We start from the raw sequence: 22,805 nt of genomic DNA, 5'->3' as shown, positions 1-22,805 counted from the left end.
ATTGTTTTAGCTATTTAATTTCATCCAAGTTTGAGACTGGCACAAATATCACTGTATATCTGAAACAAGGAAGCTCTAAATCTGAACTCAGTTGCTTGGTGCTACAGCTTTATTAATTCTGGACAATTTCTCTGATCTTATTGCAAAGGCCAAGGAAACTCAGTCCATATAATTCATTCAGTGGAATCTATACAAGCTAAGAATCCAAGAATTCCTAATTACTTTATTGCACTATTACTTTATTACATTTTATTTTTTAAAGAAGAAGAAATGAATTCTCCCACTGATTTTGCTATCTCTAGAGTGACATCAAAGGGCAATATTTTCTTCAAAAGCATGCTTTCAATGAGTAATTAGAGACTAGGACAAGAAATATGACCCATACTTTCATTATGAAAACAATTTGGTGTTGACAATGAAAATGTATACTGCCTAAAATAAAACCTGTTTCTTTTTAGTAAGGAATTAATGATAAGATAGCAACTGCCAGCCCAATCTCTCTGCAACACATTTCATTTGACTGCCAACATGGCCACTGGATGACGGTTTGGAGGATAAAAGTTAAAGCAGGGTAGGATTGAGTGATTGTAACTGAGTTCTTAATACACTAACATTCAACTGATATTCTCTCCAGGAACATTTAATCAGGGAATATAGCTAAATAATACCACTGCTGTGGCAATGAGATCTTGTTCTGAAAACTCATGTAAAAGCAAGAATACAGCAGGCATTTAACCAATACAGAGCAGTGACTTGTCACCTACAGTTTTTTGGTACTGACCTTATCTGAGAGACCTAACTTCATGATCCAGCTGGATAAAGATGCACAGACAGGGTAAGAGCAACATTAGCACAGAAATCAGCAGTACTGCTGCTCCCAATGTATATTCATCAGGCCTTTACGATTACTTTCTTTTAATCCCAACAACCTATTTGCCATTAAGTAAAAATTACTTATTAGTTATGTGTACCTTAATGCTTATCGAAGCTGCTCTCTCTCCTGAATATGTGACGTTTAGGTGGCTATTTCTCACTGAGACAAAAATTTCTTCATATTGTACAGAAGTAAAGTCTTTTGAGGAATCAGGAATCTTTCATGGCATATACAAAAATTCTACCATATAGACGGAAACTTAATTTATGGACAAGGCGTAACAAGGGTGTATCAGAAGGCTAAAGTTCTTAAGATACGATAAAAACTATCCGTTCTTAAGAACGGAGAAAATACTTTAGGATTTTACCTTCACTTAGGCTCATGAAGTGAGAGTCCCAGTATAATACCACTTGGAGGAAAGGATTGTGACAGTGAACACTGATCTGAAAAAATAAGTGTAAGAATTTGCAACTTATATAATGTGATTTGACTGGTTTTCAAAATAAACTACTGAACAATATTTCCCACATCTATCAAAAAATATACATGGTGTTTAAATACAGTCTTCAGAAAACCATATTGAACCACGAATGCCCTACCTTCAAGGGAGAGCACACTCACTTATTAACACATAAAAAGGAACACCATTCAGTATATTAGTGGGGAACAAAGAACAGCCCTGGCTTTTTGGGATATGCATTGATGAGGACAAGCTGGCAGAGGTATCAGACTCAGATCACTGCCATGTGGTTTCCCTGCCTACCACTGAATATGGGTTGTTACTAGGGTTCTATGGTTTTGATTTTTCTCTTGTCTCTCTGAGCACTCTTCTTCACTTACTTCATCCATGAGGTGTGAAAATGTAAATGTCATTTCTGAGAAGTCAATGCCAGGTATCTGGCTCCAACTGGAATCCGTAGGAAACAGAGCTTCCAGTCTGCCCCTGGCCTATGTGCTTTCCAATTCTTGGTTTGTATATAAACACAAAACCAGAAAGAATTGTTAAAGGGACTTTAAAAATATAGTCAAAAGTCCTTATTCTTGTACAACATCCTTACTTATTCACCCAAATTTTTACATGATTTGGGGGTAAGGCTGAGAAGAGAGAAAAAGAAGAGATGGCCTTTTCCTTGATCTCTTGCCAATAGGAATCATGGTGGGCTGGTGCACAGGCCTTTGAAATATGCAAAAGACTCTCTCAGTAAGTTGTTTCCCACATGATAATTCTAGTGGTCAAGCCCCAAGTCTTTTGCCTTGTTCTCTTTGTATACATTACTGTTACCCAGTGTCATTTCAAAGATCTATAGCCATAATTTGGAAGTTGTAGCTTGAGGCTGTGATCATGTGATCAATCATATGAGGAGCTAGAGTTAGCTGACTATGATCAAACAAATGCAAACACTTAACCTAAACTATTTCCTTCAAGCTAAACCACATCTAAATTATTCTGAGGAGCTAAGAAACTGTAAATTTTAAAAGATTTTTGGGATACCTGATTCAATAACAATTCCTCAGCCAACTTAGACTGTATCTAGTCATATACACTGTTTAAAAATTTATTATTATATATTTGCCTTTTATTTTAAATTCACAACTAATTATTTCAATGTATATATGAAATCTCTGAATGTGGTCACTGCCAGATCACTTGGATTTAAATTACAATAGCTTTATGCAGATTAATTCAAGATATTCATATTGAATTCAATTCAAGACATTTTGCATACTGATCAGTGTTAGTCTTTTTTCCTTAAAGGTCAGAGAAACAAGGGAATTTCTAAAGTTATTTATGTACTTTCTACCACTCATTACAAAATTGGGTCTTGAGAGTAGAAAGGCAATAAAAGAACAAAAAGCATGCAATGAATATAATCCATGAAGTAAATTCATGAATTTTTCCTGTAGCTCTTAAATATAGCAGTATAAACCTTTGTTCTGAATACAAAATGTCAGTATATGAATTTAAAAAAATGATGAAAATAAATTTCTTTCCTCGGCTAACATGTCTGAAATAACCATTTTCTTCTAGAAAGCATCATAATAAATAAATATATATAGAGAGAGAGATTTTGAAAGATAATAATTGAATAACATTAAGTTATTAAATTATGGAACAGGGTTCCCTGGTGGCACAGTGGTTGAGAGTCCGCCTGCTGATGCAGGGGACACGGGTTCGTGCCCCGGTCCGGGAAGATCCCACATGCCGCGGAGCGGCTGGGCCCGTGAGCCATGGCCGCTGAGCCTGCGCGTCTGGAGCCTGTGCTCCGCAACAGGAGAGGCCACACAGTGAGAGGTCCCCGTACCGAAAAAAAAAAAAAAAAATTATGGAACAAAGGCAATTTTCTCAGGTGGCCAGGATGAGTTTGTAGATGTTCAGTCTGGATGTTCCCAAGTGTCACACTTCATTATTATGATCCATTTACTTTTTAATTAGAACTTATATTTTGATTCTAACAACTTAGGTAGGTAAAATTTAGTAAGCATTGCTTTCACAGTGTTGTGAATACTGGGCACAAGTTGTTCTTGATATATACCAGTTGATTAATTAGTAAATTGCTGTAAAGACAAGTTATTCACATTCTATCCTCATTATTTGAGATTCAAGCCTTCTTGCTGGCATGGTTTCCTTCTGTTTCAACATAAGCTGAATGGTTAATGTGATTTCCAGTGGTACCCAGATTGATATTAAAAAATCCTTTCCTCCCTTCTGCTTGCTGCCTTGCTTCTTTGATTGCTCTCAATAACTAACCCTAAACCAAACTTCAAAGTCTTTATTCAGCACTATTTTGCCCTTTTTTCATGACTCCATTCTCTACCCCCTTGCACCTGGGCCCCAGGCCCCACCATAGCAAACACAGGGCTTTCATACTTTTTCTTAGGTATATAAAGGGATGAATAAATCAACCTTTTCTCTCATGAAATATACAATATAAAAAGACAGAGAAAAAAATAATCATACATTTTGATGACTGTTCTGTTTGAAACATACATCCCTTGTGAAGAGAATACAGAGAAAGGATACCCAGGTTAATTTCAGAGAAAGGATCGAGAGTGAGGAACTGTGCCCAACTGGAACTAACCTTTAAACTGAAGAAGTAGAAATGATCTAGGTAGAGAAGAGAAAATAAAGCATACCAAGGAGAAACCCCAGGATATGTCAATATCACTGAGGGCCATGAAGGCTTCCCCACTCCTCAGAAGACACTCTAAATACTTTGCAAAAGCTTTTCACCTCAATGAGAGAGAACCAAGAATTGGGAAACATGGTGGCTAAGGGCAGCCTGGCAGCTGTGTTTCCCACAGGGGTTCTGTTTGGGCCATACACCTATGAATGACTTCTCAGATACAAGCCATTTGTATTTTCATATTCCACAATGAAATATGAATGATGGGAGCTGCTAGAAAATAATACCATGACTCAAGGGTAACTAGATTATCAAGAAACATTGCAGTGCAGAAGGATGGATATCAGAGTCCCCAGTGAGGGAAGAAATATTCCATCATGGAAATATCATGAGGTTTAAAATACCTATTAAGCAGTTTCTAGCTACTCAAAAGCATTAATGAAGGACACACGTTTTATAAAGAAGTATTACAGCTGTGTTGCTCATTAGTCAAAATGGAAACCATATGGAAATGTTTTTGGAATAAGACTAAATTTATAACAAGTAAGCCATTTTCAGAAAGCATTTGGAGTGAATCTCTCCATTTTCAAAGTTGTTTTTTAAAATTGCTTTTCCTTATGCAACTTTGAGTTGATTCAATACTCTAAAATAATCCACTTGAATAACAGAGGTAATTTACTCAAATTTCCTGAAGTCTACTAATGGTCTGTTTCAGCTTGTATTTTTACCAGGGATTCTACTGGAAGCCTGGTCTGATTCAACTTCTGCAAGTACATGCCATTCATATGAATTTAGCCTGCAGAAGATCAACCCAATTTTATACAGCCTTTTATCTCTATACTCATTTAAAAGTGGCAAATTTTCACATCTGAAATATAAGTTCAGAAACTAAAGTCTGAGATACAGTATTTTTGTGTTAGTCTTAAAACTGGAATAAAAGTTGATGCTGGAAGATGTATGAAAATACAACCTGTTTATTTGTAAGAACCATATAGAAAATCATGCGCTGTAACAAAGAAACTAATGTGTGCTTCTCTTCTTTTAATAGAAAAGTATACTTGACCAATAAAATATTTTACAACAGACTGACAGCTACAGATAGGAGGTGAGCTAGAGATGTCACTTGATATAATTTCTGTAAGGCTTGTTATTCCTTCCTACATTGAAATCTACAAGCTAGGAATTATGAACTTGATCATTACATTGAGAATCAAATACTCAGCTAGTTTACAGGCTGAATGATAAAAGAAAACATCAGTGATTCAGTAAAACCCTGGGAAACTTAGGAGGTTACATTAAGGGATATCCCATTGCTCAACATAATTTTATTTAATAACAAAAATGAAGAAATGAGTACACTGGACATGAAATATTCAGATTAATTAGAATATTATCTTATATTTTGAATAAGAGGAAAAAATTCAAGTTATTTAGACACAGTAACAGTATAAAAGAATACTTAGTCTCCCAATACAAGATGAAATTACTAGAAATAATAAATTCAAGATAGCCAACAACATAAATATAGAGTGGGAGACTTGCTGTATATTAAGCATGGCAAATCAATTTTTGAAAATCCAAGCGAGGACATGTTGAATATAAATCAACAATGTATCATCATTATAAAAAAAGACAATGTATTATTGAATATTGTTTGATACACTCATGGTCTAGCAGAGCAACTTACATGGAATAAGTTGTTATATATATATATCACTAGTATACTGTATTATATAACTATGTATTATACATTATATAGTTTGTAAATATATGCAAGATCCTAATAGTATATTAAATATTGTATTTTGTGAGTAATATATAGCATATGTGTACGCTTTTACTTTTTATATATTCAACAAATAAACACTTCTCCAGAAATAATTTTCCATAATTTGCATTTATAGAAAGATCTATGCTTTTTAAAAATTTAATAATTGTAGAAATCCAAAGAAAGAATAACTTCAATAGAATAAATGGCCCCATAACAAAGATATATACTTATCTCTTCTATACCTACTTATATACATATATATACACATGCACATATACATATATGTGTGTGTATATGTGTGTGTGTTTGCCTGTGTGTATTTTTACTGTAAACAGGAAACATTTAGTGAGGGTGGGTTAGCTTAATTATGGTCTTGAAGAAGGCAAAGAATATTCAAATTCCTAGACAATATTTAAATTCCAGACTTTAAAGCAGGAATATTTTAGTAAGCTACCTCAGTTAGTGATGATCAAAAGTTAAATGAACCTCCTTTAAGTTATAGAGAAGATATTCCTGAGGACGTTTATGAAAATTAAGTACAAATGTTTGTGGCATTTTGAATATTCATGTGAGTAAGAACAACTAAAGTACAGAACCAGTGAAACTCAAAGCCCAAGGGATCTAAATGATTATTTATGTCAATACCCACAATTCAAAGGCTACACATCTGAGAGTCAAGATTGTAAATAGTCTTGTCTACGGTCAGAATAAGAAGGGTTTGTTTTGACCTTCTCTGATCAAACTCCTAAGTAATTCTTAAAAATTCTGTAAGCCAGTGTTCTCAGCTTGAATCAATGTAAAAACACATTTTAAAGGGAGTAAGAATATTTTTTCTCAGAACCGGCCAAATACATCTGTGAACTCCAATTTGAGAGACATTGCTGTAGGTCATGAGGGTTATATCAAGCATTTCAAATGAAATTCTTAATTCCAAGCAAATTTAAAGCAGTCATATAGTCAACTTATCTCACACTTGCACATTTCTTTTGTAGTTGTAAAATTATCCCTCTAATAAAAAAAATTTGGAAGATTTGTCAAATACAAAAGCTAAAGAAGAAAGAAGTAGAACTCATATAGAAATTTTAAAAATCTATATGAATTGAATTTATCCTTTCCTTAAAAGTCATTTTGGCAAAGATGTTTGTTTACAAAATTGTTGGATAACTCTAGAATTATTAACTATGAAGGAGGTGACATCACTGAACACTATGTATTTTTATCAATCTCAATGATGACCAGTGAATTCTCAATCCAAGTGTTTATCCTGATTAAAACAAAGTATTAGCTTGTCATTTTAATGAGTATAGTTCCTATTATAGAAATATTTATATTAAAACAAATTAATAATTAGAATGTGGTGACAAAATAGGGCAAAGACATCATTTTTGTTACAGTAAAGTTAAAACAATAAAACTAATGGATCATAAAAATTTATAAAATAATTAAGGGAGATATTTTATCTTTGGTTTAAATACTTTAATAATAGTTCATAATATTTGCCATGGGGCAAAGATTTCAAATAGAATTGTTTGAATATTTTTTCCAGAACTAATTATAAAGAAATCTAAAGTTTAAATCAATTAAGCTCTAGTATAGATATCTGAGTAGAGATAAGAGCATTATAATATACGGGAATAGAGATGAGAACTACAAAAGCAAACTCTCCAAAGTACAAACTTCAAAAAAAATGCAGAGGAGTACACATGATTCTAATCTAGAACAGTTTACATATAATATATATATGCATATAAAATATAATTTTAAAAATGCTTATTTATTTGTCTATTTCCTGGAAGAATTCTTTTTTTTTTTAACATCTTTATTGGAGTATAACTGCTTTACAATGGTGTGTTAGTTTCTGCTTTATAACAAAGTGAATCAGTTATACATATACATATGTTACCATATCTCCTCCCTCTTGTGTCTCCCTCCCTCCCACCCTGACTATACCACCCCTCTAGGTGGTCACAAACCACATAGCTGATCTCCCTGTGCTATGCGGCTGCTTCCCACTAGCTAGCTATTTTACGTTTGGTAGTGTATATATGTCCATGCCACTCTTTCACTTTGTCACAGCTTCCCCTTCCCCCTCCCCATATCCTCAAGTCCATGCTCTAGTAGGTCTGTGTCTTTATTCCCATCTTACCCCTAGGTTCTTCATTACATTTTATTTTTCTTAGATTCCATATATATGTGTTAGCATACAGTATTTGTTTTTCTCCTTCTGACTTACTTCACTCTGCATGACAGACTCTGGGTCTATACACCTCACTACAAATAATTCAATTTCGTTTCTCTTTATGGCTGAGTAATATTCCATTGTATATATGTGCCACATCTTCTTTATCCATTCAACTGTTGATGGACACTTAGGTTGCTGCCATGTCCTGGCTATTGTAAATAGAGCTGCAATTAACATTTTGGTACATGACTCTTTTGGAATTATGGTTTTCTCAGGGTATATGCCCAGTAGTGGGATTGCTGGGTCATATGGTAGTTCTATGTGTAGTTTTTAAAGGAACCACCATACTGTTCTCCATAGCGGCTGTATCAATTTACATTCCCACCAACAGTGCAAGAGTTTTCCCTTTTCTCCACACCCTCTCCAGCATTTATTGTTTCTAGATATTTTGATGATGGCCATTCTGACCGGTGTGAGATGATATCTCATTGTAGTTTTGATTTGCATTTCTCTAATGATTAATGATGTTGAGCATTCTTTCATGTGTTTGTTGGCAATTTGTATATCTTCTTTGGAGAAATGTCTATTTAGGTCTTCTGCACATTTTTGGATTGGGTTGTTTGTTTTTCTTGTTATAGAGCTGCATGAGCTGCTTGTAAATTTTTGAGATTAATCCTTTGTCAGTTGCTTCATTTGCAAATATTTTCTCCCATTCTGAGGGTTGTCTTTTGGTCTTGTTTATGGTTTCCTTTGCTGTGCAAAAGCTTTTAAGTATCATTAGGTCCCATTTGTTTATTTTTGGTTTTATTTCCATTTCACTAGGAGGTGGGTCAAAAAGGATATTGCTCTGATTTATGTCATAGAGTGTTCTGCCTATATTTTCCTCTAAGAGTTTGACAGTGTCTGGCCTTACATTTAGGTATTTAATCCATTTTGAGTTTATTTTTGTATATGGTGTTAGGGAGTGTTCTAATTTCATACTTTTACATGTACCTGCCCAGTTTTCCCAGCACCACTTATTGTAGAGGCTGTCTTTTCTCCACTGTATATTCTTGCCTCCTTTATCAAAGATAAGGTGACCCTTGGAAGAATTCTTAAGAAATTATCTATGGTAATTGGTAGTGGAACTGATGATCTACTTTGTGCACTGTTTAATTTTTCCTACACCATGTTAAAAAAAATATATAACCATCCCATTATAAAAAACAGCACTTGACTATTATGAATCAAATTATAGTAACTATAATTTTTTTGTCTAACATTATATATTTTGTAAAAATATATTTTAATACATCTTATCTAATAATTTAATTGCATACTAAATTACATCATTGGGTTAAATGTTTTTTTCAGATTTTAGGTTATACATTGATAATTTTGTTATCAATGTATAAAGAAAAAACCTTGATTTTTATATCTTGTAGTCACACATTTTTAAAGTTTCAACAAATCATTTTAATGTTTCAAAATTTCCTCTTCACTCTTAAAGTCTTATGAAAATTGTTCCATTCTTCACAAGAAAATTACAAAATAATAATATTAATATTGGACATGTGGGGCTTCTGAATAAATACGAATGAAAAGCTTGCAATCCTAAACCAGCGTAATACATTGATGTATTCACTTTAATTTGTAACTATAGTTTTTAAAATTTGTCCCCATTAGACTACTCTTTCATTATTTGGTAAGATTGTTTTAAAATTAGAATCTTGCAATATCCTCCCTTCCTGTTTCACTTAACATGGCTTGGGAAGAATGACCATACATTAAAAAACATCATTGAGTTTTGTGATTGATGGTTATATTTTCAGAGCTTGAAAAAATTTACAATTAAATGGATGCTTAAAGTTGGTAAGCCATCAAAATTTTCAGAGAGGAAAAAGTTTAAATAATGAGGCTTGACGAGATGAAAACTAAATGATTCTCCTAGTGTTCAAGGACTCTTTTGCTTACCAAATCACTTAAACTTTCTACTTGTAACTGCAGTATTTGGAAGGACCTTTGCATTTTAATATTGTGATTACGTGCACTGTAAAACGCATGGACTGCATGAAGATCTGTCATGAGAAACAACAAACTACTAATCAACAGAGGCTATGAAACTCTGTAAACTATTTTCCTGAATTGTATTAACCACAGGGTTTCAGAGACATAAAAAATGATACTTAAAGAATAGATCTTTGGGGATTTTGCTCTTGCTTTCATATCATGTGAATCATCTTTGTTTCATCAGTGTTCTCACTTCCTTATTTTCTTTCTGAGTTTTAGTAGCTTAAACATTATGTTGAAATGCTACATTTGCATGTATTAATGTGTTAATTTCACTAGTTCCATAAATGATATTACCTTTCACATACATCATGAGTACAAATTTCCAACGTATTTGAAAGGTGAAAGGCAAATTTAGAGCTACTTTTTATACCCTGGGCCACAGTTTAGAACTCAATCACTTGACCTTTAGGGGAAAGATGTAGATGTATAAGCAGGAAGGTTGCAAGTTAAGTTCTTTCTGGAGAATTCAAAATAAGTCTTCTCAAAAATACCTAAAATATAGTAATCAAAAGAAAGCATACCATTAACTTCACCAGTAGTCAGAAGTTTGGCCCTGTTGTTCTTTGGAATAAACTGTTTAGGAAATAGTGAAATAGTTTATATTTATAATGTTTATGGAAGAAAAGTAAATAAGACAAAACATAAGAGAGTATTGATGAACTAATTAGTAAAAGGTTCTGCATTTTCTATATTTAAAATAAATGTAAAAGGGCGATATGAATTCACAGTTGTTAATCATATATAATCGTATCTAGATTCTAATTTACTGAAAATGCTCTATTTCAACCATGCTTCTTATTGTTTTGCTGTTGGTAGTAAATGGAGAAATATAAACCAGAATCTTGTAACATACAAGGGAACTCCCATAAGGTTAACAGCTGATTTCTCAGCAGAAACTCTACAAGCCAGAAGGGAGTGGCATGACATATTTAAAGTGATGAAAGGGAAGAACCTACAAACAAGGTTACCCTACCCAGCAAGGATCTCATTCAGAGTCAATGGAGAAATCAAAAGCTTTACAGACATGCAAAAGCTAAGAGAATTCAGCACCACCAAACCAGCTCTACAACAAATGCTAAACGAACTTCTCTAAGTGGGAAACACAAGAAAAGAAAAGGACCTACAAAAACAAACCCAAAACAATTAAGAAAATGGTAATAGGAACATACATATCCATAACTACCTTAAACGTGAATGGATTAAATGCTCGAACCATAAGACACAGTCTTCCTGAATGGATACGAAAACAAGACCCATATATATGCTGTCTACAAGACACCCACTTCAGACCTAGGGACACATACAGACTGAATTCTGCATGGAAAAAGATATTCCATGCAAATGGAAATCAAAAGAAAGCTGGAGTAGCAGTACTCATATGAGATAAAATAGACTTTAAAATAAAGAATGTTACAGGAGACAAGGAAGGACACTACATAATGATCAAGGGATAAATCCAAGAAGAAGACATAACAATTATAAATACATATGCACCCAACATAGGAGCACCTCAATACATAAGATAACTGCTAACAGATCTAAAAGAGGAAGTCAACAGTAACGGAATAATAGTGAGGGACTTCAACACCTCACTTACACCAATGGACAGATCATCCAAACAGAAAATTAACAAGGAAACACAAGCTTTAAATGACACAACAGACCAGTTAGATTTAATTGATATTTATAGGACGTTCCATCCAGAAACAGCAGATTACACTTTCTTCTCAAGTGTGCATGGAACATTCTCCAGGATAGATCACATCTTGGGTCACAAATCAAGCATCAGTAAATTTAAGATAATTGAAATCATATCAAGCATCTTTTCTGACCACAATGCTATGAGATTACAAATCAATTACAGGGGGAAAAAAGTGTAAAAAACACAAATATATGGAGGCTAAACAATATGTTACTAAATAACAAAGAGAGCACTGAAGATATAAAAGAGGAAATCAAAAATACCTAGAGATGAATGACAAAGAAAACACGATGAGTCAAAACCTATGGGATGCAGCAAAAGCAGTTCTAAGAGGGAAGTTTATAGCTATACAAGCCTACCTCAAGAAACAAGAAAAATCTCAAATAAACAATCTAACATTACACCTAAAGGAACTAGAGAAAGAAGAACAAACAAAACCCAAAGTTAGTAGAAGGAAATAAATCATCAAGATCAGAGCAGAAATAAATGAAATAGAAACAAAGAAAACAATAGCAAAGATCAATAAAACTAAAAGCTGGTTCTTTGAGAAGATAAACAAAATTGATAAACCTTTAGCCAGACTCATCAGGAAAAAGAGGGAGAGGACTCAAATCAACAAAATTAGAAATGAAAAAGCAGAAGTTACAACAGACACCACAGAAGTAGAAAGCATCCTAAGAGACTACTGCAAGCAACTGTATGCCAATAAAATGGACAACCTGGAAGAAATGGACAAATTCTTAGAAAGGTATAAGCTTTCAAGACTGAATCGGGAAGAAATAGAAAATATGAACAGACCAATCACAAATAATGAAATTGAAACTGTGATTAAAACTCTTCCAACAAACAAAAGTCCAGGACCAGATGGCTTCACAGGTGAATTCTATCAAACATTTAAAGAGCTAACACCCATCCTTCTCAAACTCTTCCAAAAAATTGCAGAGGAAGGAAAATTCCCAAACTCATTCTATGACACCACCATCACGCTGATACCAAAACAAGACAAGGATACTACAAAAAAAGAAAATTACAGACCAATATCACTGATGAATACAGATGCAAAACTCCTCAACAAAATACTAGCAAACAGAATCCAACAACACATTAAAAGGATCATACACCACAATCAAGTGGAATTTATCACAGGGATGCAAGGATTCTTCAATATACACAAATCAACCAATGTGATACACCATATTAACAAATTGAAGAAGAAAAACCATATGATCATCTCAATAGATGCAGAAAAAGCTTTTGACAAAATTCAACACCCAATTATGATAAAAAGTCTCCAGAAAGTGGGCATAGAGGGAACCTACTTCAACATGATAAAGGCCATATATGACAAACCCACAGCAAACATCATTCTCAATGGTGAAAAACTGAAAGCATTTCCTCTAAGATTAGGAACAAGACAAGAATGCCCACTCTCACCATTACTATTCAACACAGTTTTGGAAGTCTTAGCCATGGCAATGAGAGAAGAAAAAGAAATACAAATTGGAAAAGAAGAAGTAAAACTGTCACTGTTTGAAGATGACATGACACTATACATAGAGAATCCTAAAGATGCCACCAGAAAACTACTAGAGCTAATCAATGAATCTGGTAAAGTTGCAGGATACAAAATTAATACACAGAAATCTCTTGCATTCCTATACACTAATGATGAAAAATCTGAAAGAGAAATTTAGGAAACACTCCCATTTACCATTGCAACAAAAAGAATAAAATACCTAGGAATAAACCTACCTAGGGAGACAAAAGACCTGTATGCAGAAAACTATAAGACACTGATGAAAGAAATTGAAGATGATACCAACAGATGGAGAGATATACCATGTTCTTGGATTGGAAGAATCAATATTGTGGAAATGACTATGCTACCCAAAGCAATCTACAGATTCAGTGCAATCCCTATCAAATTATCAATGGCATTTTTTACAGAACTAGAACAAAAAGTCTTACAATTTGTATGGAGACACAAAAGACCCCAAATAGCCAAAGCAGTCTTGAGGGAAAAAAACGGAGCTAGAGGAATCAGACTCCCTGACTTCAGACTATACTACAAAGCTATAGTAATCAAGACAATATTGTACCAGCACAAAAACAGAAACATAGATCAATGGAACAAGATAGAAAGCCCAGAGAAAAACCCATGCACCTATGGTCAACTAATCTATGACAAAGGAGGGAAGGATATACAATGGAGAAAAGACAGTCTCTTCAATAAGTGGTGCTGGGAAAACTGGACAGCTACATGTAAAACAATGAAATTAGAACACTCCATAACACCATACACAAAAATAAACTCAAAATGGATTAGAGACCTAAATGTAAGACTGGACACTATAAAACTCTTAGAGGAAAACATAGGAAGAACACTCTTTGACATAAATCACAGGAAGATATTTTTTGATCCACCTCTTATAGTAATGGAAATAAAGAAAATAAACAAATGGGACCTAATGAAACTTAAAAGCTTTTGTGCAGCAAAGGAAACCATAAATAAGACGAAAAGACAACCCTCAGAATGGGAGAAAATATTTGCAAATGAATCATCAGATAAAGGATTACTCTCCAAAATATATAAACAGCTCATGCAGCTCAATATAAAAAAAACAAACATCCCAATCCAAAAATGGGCAGAAGACCTAAATAGACTTTTCTCCAAAGAAGACATAAAGATGGCCAAGAAGCACATGAAAAGCTGCTCAACATCACTATTTATTAGAGAAATGCAAATCAAAACTACAGTGAGGTATCACCTCACACCAGTTAGAATGGGCATCATCAGAAAATCTAGAAACAACAAATGCTGGAGAGGGTGTGGAGAAAAGGGAACTCTTGTACTGTTGGTGGGAATGTAAATTGATACTGCCACTATGGAGAACAGTATGGAGGTTCCTTAAAGAACTAAAAATAGAATTACCATATGATGCAGCAACCCCACTACTGGGCTATACCCAGAGAAAACCATAATTCAAAAAGACACATTCACCCCAATGTTCATTTCAGCACTATTTGCAATAGCTAGGACATGGAAACAACCTAAATGCCCATTGACAGATGAATGGATAAAGAAGATATGGTACATATATACAATGGAATATTACTCAGCCATAAAAAGGAACGAAATTAGGTGATTTGTAGAGACGTGGATGGATCTAGAGAATGTCATACAAAGTGAAGTAAGTCAGAAAGAGAAAAACAAACATCGTATATTAATGCATATATATGGAACCTAGAAAAATGGTATAGATGAACCGGTTTGCAGGAGAGAAATTAAGACACAGATGTAGAGAACAAACGTATGGACACCAAGAGGGGGAAAGCAGTGGGGGTGGAGGTAGTGGTGGTGTGATGAATTGGGAGATTGGGATTGACATGTATACACTTATGTGTATAAAATGGATGACTGATAAGAAAAGGAAAAAAGAAAAAAGAAACAAAAAAAAAGCACTTCACTATGTCAGATATGTTATTTTTTAGGTTCACCATAATAATAAACCAATTTGTTAGACAATAAATATCTCAGAAAGTATATAATTTTTTTAAAAAATGAAAGAAATTCAAATGTTTCACCATACACATACACAAAACCAAAACCAAAAAAAAAATGATGGTAATACAAGAACAGGAGTGGCTATACTAATGTCAAACAAAATAAAATTTAAATTAAAAACAAATCACAAGAAACAATGTACATTATGCTAAGTGAAATAAGCCAGTCATAAAAAGACAAATACCGTATGATTCCACTTATATAAGGTACTTAGAGTAGTCAAAATCATAAAGACAGTAGAATCATGATTTCCAATGACTAGGGGGAGAAGGGAATGGGAAGTAATTGTTTAACAGGTAGTATAGAGTTTCGGTTTTGCAAAAGGAAAAGAGTTCTGGATATCGATGTTAGTGATAGTTGTACAACAATATGAATGTACTTAAAAGCACTAAATTGTACACTTAAAAATGGTTGAGATGGTAAATTATATGTTATGTGTAAACTTTACCACAATTTTTAAAAGAAGAAAAACTATAGACAAATTAGATTTTGTTAAAATTAAATTCTTGTTCATCAAAAGACAACATTACGAGAGTGAAAAGGCACACTACAGACTGGGAAAAATATCTGCAGTACATGTAATCAATAAAAACTTAAAAAAATTAAAAAGATGTGTTCTTAGAACAACACGTTATGAAGCTGCTCTCTATCAAGAACGCATCTTTTTTTTTTCAGACACAAATTGTAATTTCAGGACTCTGTTGCTTAAAAAAATTGCTTATCTTCCAAATGCATTATTTTATGTTACTTTGTTGGAAATTCATGCCAAATGTCAAGAGAATGAATGTTGAATAACCAGGAGCTAATTATAAGAATGCAATTTAGTTGCGTGCAGAATAACAATTCAAAAAACTGTCTCAAGGTTTAAACAAGGAAATGGTAAATCCTTGAAGGAAAATATCTCAATAACAAAACAAAACAAAATGAAAACACCTTAGTCCAGTCCCAGTGACAGTATATAAAGCAAACTATTTTTAACTCTGGGTTTTGACAGCTTTTTCTTTTAGGACTTCTAGCCATTGTATTTACTTGGTCCCCTGAACTTGCCCAATCCTTTTTAGGTCCACTGATTTTGCCCTATGTCTTTATCATCTTATGAGTAAATTAATCAAAAGCCTAAATGGCCTTCATATCTCTAGCACCTCTGCTTGTCAACAGAGTCTGTAGTTACAAGATTTACTCTCCTAAATTCACATATCTAATTGTGCTTCATGATTATCTTCCCAACCAGATCACAAGTTATTTTTCCAACTTTGTATTCCAATGCACCACAATGGACTCCATTATTCCACAAGTCTACAGTGTATTTAATTATTTTCTTGCCTCAGTTTGCTCTAATGATGCAATACATTTCCTTCTGGTTTCTTCTCTCTCTCCCTGTCTTTTTCCCCCTGAGAATTGCTTTAAAGTTCTTTAAAATCATTTTCTGCTTTAAAAGTCTAGTTCAAATTTTAGATTTTTTGGACTTCTTTGCTAACCTGAGGAACAAATTCTACACTTCGGACAATATATCCCCTTACCATTTGTTTAGACCTTACCTAGCTATACATGCCTCTGTTTCTACCATAAAGCCTATGCATTCCTTTAAAGCAGTGATCAGCCCTTCCACTGTGAATCTACAGCATTTGACATTAAGTAGATATCTAATAAATATACAGTATTGCTTATCTTTGTGTTACATATCACACACTTATATGTATGCATGACTGAATTTAGCCTTTTGGACATTTACCACTTTTAAACAAGAGTCTGCTTCTTAGGTCTTTCTTTTGAGCTTGTATTAATAAAAGGGAAATGTTGACTTAATTCATAAAAATGTCATCTATGACTTATGGGAGGAAGCATTAAGGCATATTATCTCAGCCAGCCTTCTCTACCACTAGTTGGCCTCTTAACTACAGATGGGACTTAATTGCTCCTTAAATACATCTAACGTTTAAGCTTCCACAATATTGCCCACTAGCTATTTAGCACTTCTGTTGGTAGTTTTTACCCCAAATTCATGAATTATACTATGAATTCTTATTACTCTTTAACACAGCAAAATATAAAACTCAGTAGTTTCTTCATGAGCAGATATAAATAAGTGCCAAGTTCAAATATTTGCTTTTTCAAGAAAGAGAATGAGCTAAAATAATACAGCACATAAACGAAATTCAAGTTGGTAAACAAAGCAGCCATTATAAAACAATGGAAACATATATCCATTGGGAAATTACTGAGGCTCCTTCCTGTCTAGGGAAAATGTGTAGTTATGTGTACCATGTGCCAAGGACAGACTGGTCCTTTCCAGACACTTACCCTCTGACAGCATGAATAAGTCTCAGTGATGGATAGGCAGTTCGCACTTTCAGTTTATTCTTAAGGATTAACGCATTAACCCACTCCACGTGCTTCTCTCCTCCTTTGACCATGAAAGCAGGGATCCAAAGGACACTGTCATTCAGCATGGAAAGTCTATGCACAAATTTTTCTCTGTCACTCTCATTCCGAAAGCCTCCAAATGCTCTTTGTACAACTGATGGATTCATGGTAATAAAATCTGATTTAGTTCCCACATCTGCAGCAAACTCCACCACAGGGGCTAGATTACACCTGAAGAGGAAAAAATTAATGGACAAATGAAAAGTAAATATGAAACAGTCACTCCTAAAATGGTGTGTATGAAAAGAAGAATGGGGAATGAGCATTTTTTTTTTCACCAGGTGGAAAAAATAGAAGATAATCTGCCTGGTAAAATTACATTTTCAGTAAGTCACCACACATTCAGGAATGCCGTCTTCAATAAAGATGTGCACTCCTAGTAATGGGGCTCAAATTGTCATTTATATTAATTCACTCTGCTGTTGAAGAATACTCATTGCTGTTATCTTCATAAAACCACATGATATGAATTCCTATGATGGTAAATTCACAAGAGCTCTGCCATGTAGTAGGCAGTCTAAACCACATGCTGTTCCATAAGTAAGTAAACCACATTTGACCTGATACTCCAATCTGCACCACTTGTCAAGCTTAAGTCATTCCGACAAGCTTATGAACATAAGTAAGTGGAGATGGCTTTTCTGTACCCTGGGGTTAAGGGAAAAATATAACTCATGACGTTTTCCACAGACATATTTGTAATTGCCTTCTATAGGCCTAAATGTGAAGGAAAAGGAAGAAAAATGGAGTTATCACATTTAATATGTCTTTTTGAGATGTTAACTAATGCAGAAAAGCCTCTACTATAGGATCAAATATCTTTCTGTTCCTCAAAATGCCTATTTTCCCTACTAAGAGGCCATGTGCCTTTGTGGAGGAGAGACAGAATTTGTTGCCCTGTTCTCACTACCAAAGCTCCAGGGCCTCAGAAAGTACCTGGGTCAGATTTTATTCTCGTAACCTGATTTCATTCCTGTATTACAAGAAAGCTTTGGAAAGCACCTTGAATTTTGCCTTCAACCAGTTTGTGATGCTTTTTTGATTCTGTCACATAGACCTTTGGATTTGATGTAACTTAAAAAATAGCTTTTTAATTTTACAATATTTTAACTTGCTAAAAAGGGCACACTTTAATTAGTTGATAAGTGAAAAATTAGATTTTTAACAAACAAGAGTTTACTAATTTGGAAAAAATCAATTGAATCTATACATTCATGAAAACACTCACACACACACAGATTTTTTTCTTTTCTTTTTCGTTGTTTATATCAGCCTTTCAAGGGAAGGGAAGAGAAACTAATTTCCTCTTTCTGCACTTTTGCAGGTTTGACTGCATTATGAAAGTTTCTCACATTTCTCTTCCTTGTGCATTTTGCCACATTAATTAAATTCTCAAACAAGTTAAATTTAATTAGAAAGTAAAGTGTGTGCTCTGCTATTAAAATTACTGGTTTATATACCCTTCCTTATCTCTCTTAATTAATATATCTTATTACTTCCTAGATCTCTGACAACATTTATCTAATGCAACAAGTATCTTTCATCTCACACAATTAAGCAAAGTCTATGTTATCTAGGATAACCTACTGAGAGAAAACAAATAAAAGTTAACAAATATTATTTAGAAACAATCATTTCAAGTTATATAACTTTAATTATACCCACTATATTATATGATAGAGTATTTATTTGTCTCTATCCATGATCCATGCACTACTGGAGATTAGTTATTATTCACTCCCCTCACAGTAAGAATATTAGGAATGGGACTGCCCTGGGAAAGAACAGCTACATGTGAACAGAAGCAAACTGAACATCTTACAGTGGATCTCATGGAAGACTGAGGATATGATAATTTTTGAAGTCCTAAAATGTGTTCCACACCAGCTTTAAAAATAGTCTAAAATTCTAAGCAAGCTGATTATAAGATGAATTTGGATACTGTGAGGAAATGTTTTCTGAACAACATTGGTACAAACACTTCTCCTTCCTCAGGTAAAAAATAAACAACACTTGTTAACATGACAGTTAACATGTTCCTGTCAGGGGAGATGGCTTCAGACAGATCTTTTTGCTGTAATAATTCCTCAACGATTCTTTTCAGAGGATTTCCACCATAGGAAAAAATATCTATACTTTATTTTCTCTATAATTGTAAAAATAATCAGAGCCAACCCTGTTAAAGAAAGACAAAATAACATCCCACTGAATTATCTTTTCAGGAAAAAAAAATCACTTAATTACTTCACGCTTTTCATTACTTTTTCTTATGACATATTTAAAAGCCCCTCCACACCCATGTTTGCTAACACCCACTCTTTTAGGACTGACTCAGCATGTTTCTGAAACAGGATTGTCTGGCCATGTGCCGTTTAAGAGCTAATAAGATGGTCATCAATAAAATTGGGTGCTGAAAGACAGGGACTTTCCACCTTGGAAGCAAAAGGAAACGAACAGAATAACAATATTTCTGGAGAACAGGGTTGGATCTAGGAGAGGAACCAATATATGTGATGTGGTCAAAGAATGCTAAATGGCTGTGATGTAAACTGAAAGAGCACTAGGAGATCAAAGAGTAATCAATCCACCTGAGCTTTACTGTAAAATTTTTATGACCTAAGCACAGCCCAACCAGAGTTTGTGAGGGATAGAAACAGAGGTACTGGAAATAGCATGACAGAAGGACACACTGTAAAATATGAACTATGCTGGCTCCACAGCCTGCTTGTTCATTTTCCTTGGAGTGACTATGTCTAATTTTTCACTGGAAGGAAAGATTAACATCATGTCCACATGTGGCCAGCAAATTAACTTCTCTGTAGTTGAGTTAGGTATCTAGTCATATAATTCGCTGAATGTCACATAATCAGGGCAAGCATTAAGGAAGCCAAAATAACCAACCAGCTGTGTTACACTCCAGCAATTCAGTAGACTTGTTGTGAACTTCACAGCGTTACTAGTAGCAATACTGCTGATTGAGCAAGATTATAAATAGATTTGCAATCACACATTCTTAACTTTCCTTTTTAAAAAATCTTCTCAGGGATTACAATCATCAAAAGTATCCAGAATATGTAGCAAGCATTTATGAAGCATTATTTCACATGTAATTCTTAATCTCATAAAAGTGAAGTTTTTAAATGATGGATATCTGTGAGTCAAAACTACCGAGGGTACAAGAGTATTTAATACACTCAAGTTCTGTTTCTTTAGCCAAATTAAATTTTTGTACTGACCAACTATTTTGACATATCAAAAACATGAAAACATATACACAGAATTAGGTCTGTTGGCCAAACTCCCTGTTTACTCTAAGCTGCCCGATTTTCAATTTATTTGTTTTTATTTTCCATGACTGATTAAAAATGCTTGGGAAGGCAGCTAGCTCCAATTGTACTCTAGACCAGTGGTCCCCAACATTTTTGGCACCAGGGACTGGTTTCGTAGAAGATAATTTTTCCACAGATGGGGTGGGGCGGGGAGGATGGTTCAGCCGGTAATGAGAGTGATGGGGAGCAATAGGGAGAGATAGGGAACTGCAGATGAAGCTTTGCTTGCTCTGACTGCCACTCACCTCCTGCTGTGTGGCCCAGTTCCTAACAGGCCGCAGACCAGTAGCGGTCTACGGCCCAGGGGTTGGGGACCCCTGCTCTAGATCTCTGAAATTTCTTCTGTGATCTCAAACTGGATGTGATTGCCTCTCAACATGCCTTTTATGCAGAACTGAAAGCACTTTCATTTATTTCACAGCCATATAAAATGTTTTTAATAAATTTTAATTCACTTAATTGTTTAAGGAAAGGTGTTTATTTCATGTATAGTAGCTCAAGACCACTCAGTTCTCTAGCAAGACATATCTCTTAGATTTGTTAGTATTCTCTGCATGTCCCTTAAGTCATGGCTCAACAGTCTAAGCAACCAGGAGGTCCCTCTTTCAATAGCTCAACAGATATGCTTTGAGAGTTCATTGTGCAAATACTGCACAGTACTCAGAACTCTTTTTCCCGCTATCTTAGTATTTGTGCTAGTTTACAATGATATAACCTGGCCAAAATATGGTCTTGACAATTATTATTAGTAATAGCAATAAGATAATACTGATTCAATTAGCTACATGTTTATATATCCCACATTTGTGCTACCTACAGAACTAGTCATCTGAGATACTGAGGTACAACAGCATGTACTGTGATATAGGAGGTGATTAATTACTTCTTTACACATACAACATAGATTAAATGAGAAGGGAACAATACTGAGTGCACCACAGCCTTATCTCTATTCTTTCTCACCATTAGTTAATGTTCAGACAAGTTCCCATCACATAATTTTTCAAACACATCCTTTTTTTTGTTGGCCAATCTCATTGTGTATTTATCTGTACTAACACTGAAATCCCTCAGCCCAAACCATCGTTGCCAATGGAACCACATTTGGCAACTGACTATGAAATGAGAGATAACCTCTTCTCCATTCTGCCCTCAGAGGAAGCATATGGTTCCTATCTGCTCCCATCCTGTTTTTGAGCTTGAAGAGCCAAGAAAGAGAACAAAGAATCTCTAATACCTGGTTTTGTTTTAGGCTTTGTGGTTACCCTCTCAAAACTTCTAGGGGAAGCTGAAACATGCAACCTATGAGCCTCTTTGACTTTCTTGAGGTGAGGATAGTAGACCTGAAACCAATAATTTTTCAATACTTTGAGGTAAGGAGTAGTATTATCTCCACTTAGAGGTAAGGAACAAGGTCAAGGTGATAAGGAAACATGTCCAAGGACATAGCACATATAAAATAAAAACATAACTATTTTAAAATGACTTCAGGAGTTTTAATTGACACTACTTATACATTGATTTCTTTCAGAATCAGCAAAAAACTACTTATATATTGATTTCTTTCAGAATCAGCGAAAAATGTCTGTATGTTCATGTTTCACCCCAACCTTCCTGTAAGAGAAAGAATGCCTTACCATTTGGTCTTAAGCACATTATACAAGGCCATTCAGCCATGACATTCCCCAAATCCTGAGCAGTTATTAAACAAAGGGCTTTTAGGTATCTAACCCATAAAAATAATACGTATATTTCAGATCTCTTGAGGGAAAGGGTTTTCC

At 34.4% G+C, this 22,805-nt stretch overlaps 1 protein-coding gene across 1 annotated transcript in view; it reads right to left on the bottom strand.

Moving 5' to 3' along the window:
• The window catches only part of ST8SIA4 (ST8 alpha-N-acetyl-neuraminide alpha-2,8-sialyltransferase 4), a 102,391-nt gene that overhangs the window by 45,813 nt on the left and 33,773 nt on the right, over positions 1–22,805 (bottom strand). The window contains exon 4 of the mRNA XM_007448015.1: positions 17,573–17,866. Within this exon, the coding sequence (XP_007448077.1) occupies positions 17,573–17,866 (294 nt within the window). The remainder of the gene's footprint in view (positions 1–17,572; positions 17,867–22,805) is intronic.

This window comes from Lipotes vexillifer, unplaced genomic scaffold, assembly GCF_000442215.2.
Source record: "Lipotes vexillifer unplaced genomic scaffold, Lipotes_vexillifer_v1.1 scaffold1678, whole genome shotgun sequence".
NCBI lineage: Eukaryota > Metazoa > Chordata > Mammalia > Artiodactyla > Lipotidae > Lipotes > Lipotes vexillifer.
This window is presented reverse-complemented; position numbering and strand designations above follow the sequence as displayed.